Raw genomic sequence first — 13,079 nt, forward strand, 5'->3', positions numbered from 1 at the left:
TATATATATATATATATATATATATATATATATATATATATATATATATTCCACCATTTACTGTTAGTAAAATCAGTAACCTTCTCATTAAAATATACTGCCAAAATACACCTGAGTGTGTCCATTTCTTCTGAGCTTCCCTCTCTTAGCTGAAATACCAGGATAGATGTACATTTGGACTGCATGCATTTATTCTTGACCTTCTTCAAAGAGAGCAACTTTGAGCCTTAAAAACTAAAAACAACAGTGTTTAAGGTACTTAGGAGGCTCACATTTTTCCAAAAAAATATTAATCATTCAGAAAATATCAGCATGATGTTTTTATTCCTTACCTAGCTCTAGTGGACTTCATATGAATATATAAACAAATAGCAAATGAACATGTACTTGTTCTATTGTTTCATAGTATAAACATAAAAAGATTACATTAAAAGCTGTCAATTATAAAATTACACGTTTTTATTTAAAATATTTATATGACCAAATGAATATATGAGTAAACAAGTAATTTTGATGACCCCTTGTACTAAAATACACACACACACGGCAGTCAACACTAGCTTTTCAAACTTGCCAAAGGCAAAATAAATTGCCGATTATCACTACTTTATCAAATTCAGTTGACATGGAAAGATTGGAACAGAAAATGGAGTGATAAACACCAGTCACGGAAAATTGAATATGCTGACATTAAAAGAATTACTATGTAAATTAATGCTTGGAAAAGACTTATACAGATCAGTTCCATAATATACTTGTCACTAGCCAGATGTCAAGTTGACATTTCATTTTGCTTCTGTTGAATATAGGGCACAGAGACCTGTAGCTGAAACAAAACATGTTGTGAAGGAACGAACAATGGACTAGCAAAAGGTTGAAGAAAATAAATCTTTTCCCTTTAATTATCAGAACATTTCTGATCCACTTATAATAAAATTTAAATAATTTATTAACTGTTATAGATGAAATCTTCAAAGTCCTGCAAATGCTGGTATAATTTTCACCACGATGAAGTGTTATGCTCTGTCCCAAAGCAACAAGGCCAATATCCTATGAACTCAAATTTATAAATCTACGAACCATGATAAATTTCATTGAAGTTGTTGATCTGAGGCATTTTGTCTGCCAGTGATGGAAATCTGACTGACACACTAAACAATATTATTAGCTATTCTGAAAATCTCATTTAGTTAGCATAAATTCTACCAAATGGAGCTACCTGAATTACTTTTGGTAAAGAATGTCCCTTTGCAAGACTTTTCTTTCATAAACTAGGAGATAATAAATTCATTCTGTAATTAAAAATTTGGGGTGAAATTTGCTGAAAACAATACCAGTAAATGAATATAAATAAGTACTTTGTTTGCAACTGTCTGTCTTTTTTTTAACACTTAGTTTTAATCATCAACTTGACACAATCTAGAATCATCTTGAAAAAGAATCTCCTTGTAGGATTATCTAGATTGACCTACAGACATTGCTAATAATCTATTGTCTGGATTACCTAAGTAATAGAAGGAGTTGTCTGCTGTGGGTGGCACCATTCCCTGGACAAAGAAACCTAGGTAATATAATAGCAGGAAAGTTGAGCTGAGCACTGGCATGAATACACTAATCCATTGTTCTGTGCCTTTGACTTTCAATATTATTAGATATGTAAGTCTTTTGCCACATTCTCCACAAATATGGAATGTAATTTAGAATTACCAGCCAAGCAAACCTTGCTCATTTTAACCTGATTTTGCCAGGATGTTTCATCACAGCAACAGGGGAGGAAACCAAGATAACATGAGTCCAATCAAAGTGTAGTATTTTGAATTAGTTTCTGCCTATGTACTATTGCAGATAATTTCCTAGATTATCCCCAAAAGGCACAAATCATAACTAGGAATATGGGCCCTAAATTAAGTTCAAAATCTGAATCCATGCCTATTTATTATGAAAAGTACTAGCCAATAACATTTAAACACTATATGAAAAATGTTCTGTTTCAAATTTCTCATAAGTTGTTTATACATAAATGTATATACATACAGTAAATATACATAAATTAATTTCATCTATGTTGATTTAATTAAAGACTTTTTACAATCTGGCTATCACTCCAGTTCCAGATTTCATCCAAGAAATGTGTGATAACTGATACTGCATTGTTGAGGTGCTAAGAGGATTTATCAACAAATGTGAAAAATATGTATGAATCAAACCATACAAATGAAGACCAATGATGTCTCTCTTCCCAAATACCTCAATAGAAGTAAAAGAATGTGAGTTCATTTAATTTTGAAGCCATTAACTATGAGAGCTTTAAATATGAAAATTTTCTTTTTGAAACTATGACTTCTTTAAATACATGTTTTGTAGATTTTAGTAATAAGCCTCACAATGAAATAAATTTTTGGAAAGGGATCCGGTGACCTACTGTTATTTGATATTTTGGTTTGACTTTTTAAACTACAAAATATTATGTCATTGTAATGTGACTGAATTGTATTTCGTTTTGTAGCTAAGGTACTCAGAAACTCTTAAATAATACCAAGTTTTTGCTTTTAAGTTTTGTTAGGTTTCTCCAGAACTTTTGGACTTGAGCTAATTTGCTGCCTTTTTGAGACAATACTCTTCTAACTCTCTCTATACATTTTCCCAATTCTCAGGGAGTTCTTTTAGTCCTTGTATATATCATAAGTATCCTTCACTCTAAGCTTTCTTGATGTTTCATTCTCCAAGTAAGGGCCATTGTTTTATAAACATGCAACAACTAATTTCTAGCTGAGGATTGTTTGGATTCTATGACCTCCAATCTTGTAAACTTCTGCTGACAATGTGACACAAAATCTAGAGTCATTTGGTTAGATGGATCCTCAGAGTTGTCTCACATAATGCGCCCTGTGGCCATGTAGGTAAGGCATTGTCTTGTTTGGTTAAATGTACATGTATATGTATATGTATATGCATATGTATATGTATAATATGTTGATATATACATATATATATATATATATAAATCAGTTTTCTGTTTAGTAATTAATTTTTTTTTTACTCTTGAAAAATAATCTTGATTACATTTCCCCCTCCCTCCTCTCCTCCCAGTGTCTCCTCATGTCCCTTCCCATCTGGATCCATTTTCATGCTATATCTTATTAGGAAAAGAGGATTCTAGAAGATAACATCAAAACATAACAAAGTGAAACATACTGAGATAAAACAAGACCATCACCTTGAAGTAGGACAAGACAAACCAATGGAAGGAAAAGATCCCTGAGAGAAGTCATACAAATCAGAAACCCCCTTGTTCACACTATCAGGAGTACTGTAAAAACACTATAATCATTTTCTTAATTGTTAATTGCTGTCAGATGGACCAGCCCACTGAGGGCAATGCTATCGCTTTGCAAATGGTTCTGGTTTGTGTAAAAAGGAGGCTGAACAAGCCCAAGGGACTAAACCAGTAAGCAGCAGTGTTCCTCTGTTGATTTCTGTTTTAAGCCCCTATCTTGATCTCATATGTTGGCTTCCTTTAATAATAAAATAAAGCTTGTAAGTTAGAAATAAGCCTTTTGATGTATCCCAAAGTTGTGGTATGTGGTATATACGCACTTTTAAGTGGATATTAGACATAGAATATAGGATAAACGTACTAAAATTTATACTCCTAAAGAAGCTAAGCAAGAAGGAGGACCCTAGGGAAAATGCGCAGTCCTCATTCAGAAGGGCAAATGAGACAAAAATTGGAAGTAGGAGAAGACAGGAAGCAGGACAGTAGTCCAACACAGAGGGCTTCTGAAAGACTATCTAGCAGGGTATTGAAGCAGATACGGAGACTCACAGCTAAGCTTTGGGCAGGGAATCTTATGAAAGAAGAGGGAGATAGAAGAGGGAAGGGACAGGAGCTCCACAAGGAGAATAACAGAGTCAAAAAACTCTGGAACCAGGAGGGCCTGCAGAGCATGATACCCCAACCAAGGACCATGCATGGAGAGGACCTAAAACACCTGTTTAGATGTAGCCCACTGACAGCTCTGTCTCCAAGTGGGTTTCCTAGAAAGGGGAGCAGAGGCTGTCTCTGGCATGAACTCAGTGGCCAGCTCTTTGATCACCTCCCCCTGAGGTTTGTAGCTTTGCCAGGCCACAGAGGAAGACAATGATAATGAGACCAGATAGGCTAGGATCAGATAGAAGGGAGGAGGATCTCCCCTATCAGTGGAGTAAGGAGAGACATAGGGAGAAAAGAGGGAAGGAGTTTGGGACTGGAAAGAGATGAGGAAGGAGGCTACAGGCAGGCTACAACATGATAAATTGTAATAAATAATAAGTAAGTAAAAACATTTTAAAAAGGAAAACCGAGAAAAGCAAGCCAATAAGCAGTGTTTCTTCATGGCCTCTGCTTGAGTTCCTTCCTCTGGGTCCAAATCCAAATTTTTTTTCACAAAGGATTATAAGTTTGTTTTTTTTCTGAAATAAATATTTTTCCCCAACTTACTTTGGGCCCAACAATAGAAACTTAACTAATACAGTATCTGATTTCTTTTCTCAGCTTATACTTTTTTTTAAAATAAAACATTTGCTTCTTATTCTTTAAACTGTGACAGAATTTATATAACTTAATGCATGTGATTATTATAAAAATGCTGTATAAAAAGTCAATGATTCACAAAAGTGAAGATGAAGGATAATCTAACAAGCAATTTCATCTTCTACTATTACTTTGAAAGGAGGCAAAAAGAAAAACAGGTAATAACTATTGATGTCATCTGCCAAAAGTTCTGATTATTTTACTACAAAACTATTTGGTTGTCCATCTCAGACATAAATGTTCTGTGACTAGTTATGACCAACACATTGTAAGTAGAAAATAACATGTCATTTTAATGACAGGCTATTTAACTACTAGTTTGAGAGCCATACATGTATTCATTTGTGTCTGAAGCAATGAATGGCAGAGCTTAAGATGTTAGATGGTTTAACTTTTTACAATGGGAAGACACCTTCTTTCCATGTAAGAGACAGCCTCTGCTACCTTTACTAGGATGCCCCACATGAAGCTAAAACTACACATCAGCTACATGCATGTAGGGGGGCTATTTCTAGTATCTGCAAGTCCTTGACTGGTGCTTCAGTCTCCACAAACCCCACTGGTTCCTGGTTAGTTGGCTCTGGTTACTCTTTTGGAGCTTCTGTTCCCTCTAGGTCCTCTATCATTCCCCCCACTTTTCTGCAAGACTCCTTATCTTCAACCACTGTTTGGCTGTGAGTCTCACCATCTGTTTCAATTCTGCTGCTGGGTGTAACCTTTCAGAGGACAGCTATGCTAGGCTTTCATCTGCAAGAATAGCAGAGTGTTGTGCATAGTGTCAGGGGTTGGATCTTTACCATGTGGTAGATCTCAGGCTGGGCCAGGCATTGGTTGGACATTCCCTCAATCTCTGCTCTATCTTTTCCCCCACACATCTTTTAGACAGGTTAAATTTGGGGTCAAAGTTTTTCTAGGTAGGTAGGTGTTTCCCTACCTCCACAAGGAGTCCTGTCTAGTTAGAGGGTGGCTTCTTCAGTCTCCATGCTCCCTGCTACTAAGAGTCTCAGCTAGAGTCACCTTCATAACCTCTCAGAAGCCTACCCTGTTGTAGGTGTCCTGCCTGTCACAGAGATGCCACAACCCATGGTTTCTCTTCTCTCTGTAGGCCCTCTGTCCTCCTGCTCCTGCTCTCCCTGGAACTGATTTCCACCCTCATTTCTTTCTTTTTTTTTACATTAATTTAATTTTTATTCACTTTACATCCTCATTGTAGACCTGTCCCTTCCCCCTTTCCACTCCCTCCTCCTTTCTACCCACTTCCTCCCTCATGCCTCCCCTAGCCTATTCCTCTGAGGGAGGGAGCTCACTTTCCCACCACCCCAGCTCATCAAGTTGCATCAGGACTGACCTTATTTCTTCCCCTGTGGCCTGGCATGGCAGTCCAGTCAGGGGGAAGTGATAAAAAAAAATCTGTCCAGTGAGTTCCTGTCTGACTCAATCCCTACTGCCCTTACTGGAACTAGAAAAGATCATCCTGAGATATAAGTTATGTACTCATTTATAAGGGGATTTTAACCATATAATACAGTATAAGCATACTATGAGGCACAAACCCAAAGAAAATAAAAAACAAGGAGGATCCCAGGGAAGATGCATAAATCTCACTTGGAAAAGGATAATAGACAGAGGTAGTAACTGAACAGAGGGTGCAGAGAGTTAAAAGAGTAAAGATCAGACCCCGGGCAGGTAGGGTGATAGAACAAGAGACCCATAGAGAAAAGAGAAACTGAGGGTGGGGGAATCTCTGTGACAAGCTGGAGGCTTTAGTCAGGGTAGGCTCCTGGGTGGATATGAGGGGGACTCCACTTTCATTTCTTTTCGTGCTCCCTCTCCTACGCTGGCTGTTCCTGCTCTTAAAGTGTTTCCATTGTCTGTTCTGTTTCCCTTTCTGAGTGTGACTTAGGCATCTTCCCTTGGGTTCTCATTGTTACTCAGCTTCTTTGGGTCTGTGAATTGGAATATGTTTATCTTGAACTATATGGCCAATACCCACATATAAATGAGTATATACCATTTGTGTCTTTGTGGGTCTGGGTTACGTCACTCAGGATGATCTTTTCTAGTTTCATCCATTTGTATGAAAATTTCATGATTTCCTTGTTTTTAATAGCTGAGTAGTATATATTGTAAGTGTTCTGTGGAACATTATGAAATTAATGGCTATCTCTTTGAAAGAAATAAAATAAGAAATTAGTATAAAATGAATGTAATGATTGTTATGTATGTTTTCAAGTATGCAATGCTGTTATTTCAATTATTCTTTTTAAAATATCTCACTTTGCAAGGCCAAAATTAAGCTATCAAAACTATTTGTGCGTTCTGTTTTAGAAAAACATAAGAGAGTGAGAAATTTACCATTGATGTTTATTTGCATTGCTGTGAAAGTCACAGCAGAATGTTTGCAGACTAATTTGAAGTTTTGTCAGCATTTTGCATGTCTTCAACACTTGCTGTTTTTCTAAACTAAATTGTTAAGGAAAATAAACTCTTTTTCATTTTTGAGGACATTTAAAAAATTGTAAATAGAGATTTTATCCAATTATATAGTGTTGCTCAACAAAGATGTCCCCATCCCTAAACCATTCCTAAATCTTAATTTCATTTTGAAAATAATAAATTAAAATAAAGTCATTAGAGATATTTATCCCAAATTTATACAAATTTATCCCAACAAATGTTTTCAATTATGCTGATTTTTGTGTGGATAAACATGATAAGTATTTATATACCTAAACTAAATTTGTTTTACTTAATTTTATTTTAATAGCTTATTATTTTAATTTTTTTATGTATCTGGGAAATAAACCCAGTGACTTTTACATATAATGCCTATGCTCTACCACTGACTTGTGGCCAGCTCTCCTCTATCTAGATTTTAAATGCTATGTCATACTTACACATAGGTAACTGTGTCATTGTGTAACTATGACATGGTTATTTAACAAACTTTCATCCTAATCTAATATCAAACCATAAACACAGAGATCCAAATTCTTGGTAAAGCCTGAGATGCCACTGTAGTTCTAGCCAATGCTGAGGATGGTCATGTACATCACAACCTCTCAAATCAAATATATTTGCTCACTGCTGAATTCAATCTTCTATTAAGTGCTAAAATGACCAAATAACAAAATATAATTCTATTAGATTGCATAACATTACAAAGAGACCGGTTGTCTTTAGAGTAAAGTAAACTTAGATTAACAGTCTCACTATTTTTTTTTTTTTGCCAAACTATTATGATCCATAATCTTTCTTTGTTTATTCTCTTCTGTCTTTGAAGCATTGTCTACCCTGCAGCCAGAGGAATATGTAAACACAGTCCTGTCTTCCTTGTGGTTAATGATATTTGAAATACTTCACATTGACTAGAGGGTAATGTCCAAATTCCTTAGAATCTCTTTCAAAATATTATATGATCTGTTTTCAACATACACACCCATCTATAAAGGCTTCCCTAATCCTTTCAGACAAACTTAGTCACACTTCCTTCAGGCTCCCATTTCCTGTGCACTCTTTATTAAGTCACTTGTCTTATTTGAGTACAGTCATCTTTTATGTCTGTCTCCTGGTCTGGTGAACCCTTAAGGGAAGAGATTGTAATTTATTCTTTTTTTCTTTCTATCCTGAGACTCCACTTTCCTTTACTCTGTCTCTGACTGTCTCTGAATACCCTACCTCATTCTCTACAGGATTTGGCATTTAAGAGGAATACCTTTAAAATAGTAAGCATGTCTGTAACACTACAGATGCTGCTAACAAATTTTTTTGTTTTTTTCAGCTTACAACTTTCAGTGCATTCTCCACTGCTGAGGGAGGTCAGGGCAGGAACAGGAACACAGCAGGAACCTGGAGGCAGGAGTTGTTTTGAAGGACACGAAGGAGTGCTGATTTCTGACTTGCTGTGTTTGGCTTGCTCATACTGCTTTCTTACAGTGTCCAAGACAACTAGCCCAGGGGTCAATTAAGACTCTCTCTTCCTAAATGCTCTAGTTTGTGTCAAGCTGACATATAATGGGCCAGCACAGAAACACATAACTATTTAATTAAAGTTTTTCCTTTTCCGTTTGTTCCCAGGAAAGTTCCATAGTCTTTAAAATTTCAAACACCTTTAAGGCTCAGTCTTTTAAAATAGCTGCAAACTCTTCAAAAAACAACCCTTTGTAAATATCTAATTGTTTTTTTCTATGTCTGACATTCCATAACTGGATTTCTATAAAAACAACAACAAAATTCAGGTAAATAGCCAAGACAGTTATAATCAAATCAAAGCAAAGTGGAAGTTCACCAATATAAATGCTCACTGCTTAGTATCCATGACCCATTGGCAATCACTGAGTGAATAAATAAATAGAAAGAGAACTTTAATTTTTCATGTGTGGTAATACTTTGAGTTTATGCAAATAGAGATTATTAAAAGCATTTTTTAATTTAATTTTATTTTATTAATTATACTTTATTCACTTTATATCCCCCTATAAACTCCTCCCTCTCCCTTCTTCATGCATACCCCTCGTCAAGTCCACTGATAAGGGAGGTCCTCCTCTCCTTTCTTCTGATCTTAGTCTATCAGATCACATCAGGAGTGGCTGCATTATCATCTTCTGTGGCTTGGTAAGGCTGCTCCCCTCTCAGGGGGAGGTATATCTACACAATGGAATATTACTCTGCAATGAAAAATAAGGAAATCATGAAATTTGCAGGTAAATGGTGGGACCTGGAAAGGATCATCCTGAGTGAGCTGTCCCAGAAGCAGAAAGACACACAGGTATATACTCACTCATATAGACATATAACATAAGATAATTCTACTAAAATCTGTACATCTATTGGAAGCATTTTTAAGAGTAAGAGCTTGTATGACATTAAAGTATTCTTACATAGTTCTGTGCCATCTTTGTGTTTTTATTGGACTTTGGAAGTCTAGGGACTTTCTTTTTTAGTATCATGAGCCTGCTGTTTAGAGAATACAACATGAATATCCTTTTTGCTTAATTAATAAGAAGTTGATATGAACAAAATGTTGTCTTAATTTTTGGAAAATCTTTTATTTTCTTTGAACTATCATTTGCATTCTAAGAACACTGTGGAGCATGAGAGTTGGGTTAATTACCCTGCGTAATTATGGATGGATTTATACAAGCACAGTTTTTTTGGGCTATTGGCTTTATTCAGAAGGCATAAATATGACAAGTGCAGAATTACACAGCTCTCCTTTCCACATTTAATCATTCCATGCAGTCATCTACTTCATTTTGTTCCATTAGAAATTGCTGACATACATCCTTTTTTGTCTTTTGAGTTACTGTACATTAATTTCATGTTTTTAAATATTTCAGTGCTTATATCTTGCTATAATTTGCATGGTTTTCCAAACTTTTTCCATTATTTAAACATATTTACATATACTTGATAGACAAATAATTTGGACATCATAGATTTTTTAATTAGTAGTTTATGTAAGAATACAGGTAAAGTTATTTTTTTCAGATTCTGCTGAAATAAAATCTCATTCTGGGATTTCTTTTTAAAGTTTCCATGAGGAGTGTAATATTGTCTTTATTCAGATATTAAATATATATGGTCTATATGAAGTAAATGGACATTTACAATTAAATTTTCATTTAATGTATATAATTTCATCTCACAATATTTCATATATATATATATCACCAAGCTAATGAAACATACCATGATCAAAACTAAATAATTAAACAGAATTATTAAAAATTAATTTACTGAGCTCTTCATGAATCCCTTTTAAATCCTAATCATTTCTTTCATGAAAATTATTTAAAATAGTTGTTGTTTTATAATTACTTTTATTAAATAAAAGTATGGGGGGTATGGGGAGAGAGCTCAGTGGGAAAAGTCCATACTATGAAAACATGAATAGAGTTCAGATCCCTACTATCCACATATATAGCAGGACACAGTAGAACCTTCCAGTAACCTTGGTTCTGGAAGGGTGAAGAAAGGTGGACCAGGGATGCTCTGGCCAGCCACTCTACTTGGAATGGGACATAGTCCACTTTCAGTAAGAGACCCATTCTCAATAAAAGACAAAAAGTGGAGAGAAATAGAGGAGGACATTCCAGCACCAACCCTGGGCTCCTACAAAGGCAGGCACACACACATATACACAAGCAAATATATATACACCACCCTTTCCCCAACACAGAGAGTCACCCATGCCCTTTCACAGACTTACATAACCATCTGACCTATTAATCTTATCAGAAATACAATTTTCAACATGCTGAAATATTTAGCCACCCGCATACAAATACTTGTTTAAAGTGAGAATGAGAATGATCAAATAAAGATTCACGAATGAGATCTCATTATAATTCAAGATCTGTGGTTGGAAGGTATTAGTCAAATCCATGATTTTATCATTGCCTATGTCATAAGGAATATACTACAGTCTGACATGTGTTACAGTGTTACATTGGGCATCTCTTTCTTCTCTATTTTCTCCAGCTGTAAGCACAAGATGTATCTTGAAAAGCTGCCAAACACCAGCATCATTATCCCATTTCACAATGAAGGTTGGACCTCGCTCTTACGGACTGTACACAGCATAATTAACCGAACCCCACAGAGTCTGATCGCAGAAATCGTTCTAGTCGATGACTTCAGCGACAGAGGTAAGATGAGCTGGCAACATTTCGTCCGAGGCTGTAACTGCACATAAGCATGAAGGGCCTTTTGAAAAGAGAAAGATAGTGTGACAGTTTCTTTTTCGTCCCATTGGAACGGGGATTATGAAATTTGACGTATGTTGTGATTGCAGAAAAATGTTGGCAAAAGGAAGGTACTAGCATGGAAGATACTGTTGGAAATAAAATTTTTACATTGTATTCTGTTGAAAATCAGACAGTACTTGGGAAAACACCTCAAGCTCTACCTTCAGGAATGATAAACATGGAAACTATGTTGCTATATGTATGTCAATAGAGAGATATTAATGTAAATCTAGAGAATTTTTTTTTTAAATTTCTGAATAGTATTGTGCCTTGTTTAGTAGTCTGGTACTTTGTTGTGTAACTTCACAAATATTGCAAGTTGCAAGTGACTCTAATGCATATTTTGCTCATGGTTTCAGTTGTTTTATTGTGTCTGAGCACCACAGAAACAATTTCACATAGCAGCATAAAAGAAAACCTGAAATAAAAGTAATAATAATTACCATCCTGGTGAAACACAATTTGGCTCATAAGGAAGGGGGTGAAATTATTAAATGTTTTGCTGAGGGTAGGAATTCTTAAGTTATAGTTAGTCTAAATAAGGAATTAACATTGTAAAGATAAGAAAGCTCCTTTTGTTGTGCACAGATAGATGAGCTTTGAAGATATTTATAAATCTATGAGCATAAATTTCCATACTATAGTTTACCACATAAACATGTTTTATTTAACATGAAAAAGTAGCTTTATTTAACAAGAGTGGCAACAGATTATTAGTGTCAACATTATTATTTTATTACAAAGGAAAACCCATCTTGACATCATAAGATTGAAGTGTCGTTCTGGAATATGCATCTGCAGCAAAATGTCCTGTTTTTTTTTTTTTTCCAGTTTTTAAAAGTTATATGAAAGGGTGCTTAGCGTGTTGATGTTGAGAAGGACTGACTTGAAATGCTCATGGGAGGACTGACAAACATCAATAAGTTGTGGACTTTGTATGTCAAAGTGAATAAAGTCAACATTATTCTTTTCTGGTGTAAGTGGCCACCTTGGACACCTTGGACGTTTGATTTATAGAGGTTTTTCCTTTATGCTGTTAAGAACCAATATATATTCTATAATACTATAGGATAAAAATCCAATATATAAAACCTCAATAGTCAGATACATTTCAAAATTACATAACATAGTATTTTATTTTTATTTGAATTAATGTTACGTTTTTCAAAGTAGCCTCAATTATCTCACATGAACATAAACACTTAAAGCTAAAACTTTGTTTTTAAAAAAGTAAAAATAAAAAAGGGAAATAAAATCGAAGATTACAGATCACCAAGGGAATGGTGTTTAGGCTTAGATGATGCCAGATGATATCAGGCAGTATATGTGTGAGTAATTTTCTGCTTAATTAATTTGTCTTGGTAAACTGTTTATTATGACAGAGTTTTTACCCTGTGGTGCTACCGTAGGGAATGTGTGACAGTAAAACAATGTGGCTTTTGAACATTGTTCACAGAATAATATATTCAGACACCCTTTTAATAGAAATTCTATAATTGAAGAGAATCAATGGTACCTAAATTTCCCTACCTTTAAATTACTTTTATCTTTGGTGCAGTAGCTACTTTGCCATACTCATTTTTCTACTGTTTGCGTGATTAGTTGTACAGATGCCAAGCAACAAAAACAGGGTTAGTTAGGGCAGCAATGATGATTTTTCTCTTTATTATTGAACAGCTTTAAAGGAAAATGATCATTTTAGTGCTTATGCAAAGCTTTCACTTAAATATTCTATTAATTCTATCATGTGTTTATTT

General features: G+C 35.0%; 1 protein-coding gene across 1 annotated transcript in view; it reads left to right on the plus strand.

Annotated features, from left to right (window-relative positions):
- Galntl6 (polypeptide N-acetylgalactosaminyltransferase like 6) overlaps positions 1 to 13,079 on the plus strand; it is a 1,222,499-nt gene that overhangs the window by 581,109 nt on the left and 628,311 nt on the right. Inside the window, exon 4 of the mRNA XM_055597863.1 lies at positions 11,057 to 11,223. Within this exon, the coding sequence (XP_055453838.1) occupies positions 11,057 to 11,223 (167 nt within the window). The remainder of the gene's footprint in view (positions 1 to 11,056; positions 11,224 to 13,079) is intronic.

Source organism: Psammomys obesus, unplaced genomic scaffold (genome assembly GCF_907164565.1).
Source record: "Psammomys obesus unplaced genomic scaffold, mPsaObe1.curated_primary_1811, whole genome shotgun sequence".
In the NCBI taxonomy this organism is placed as follows: Eukaryota; Metazoa; Chordata; class Mammalia; order Rodentia; family Muridae; genus Psammomys; species Psammomys obesus.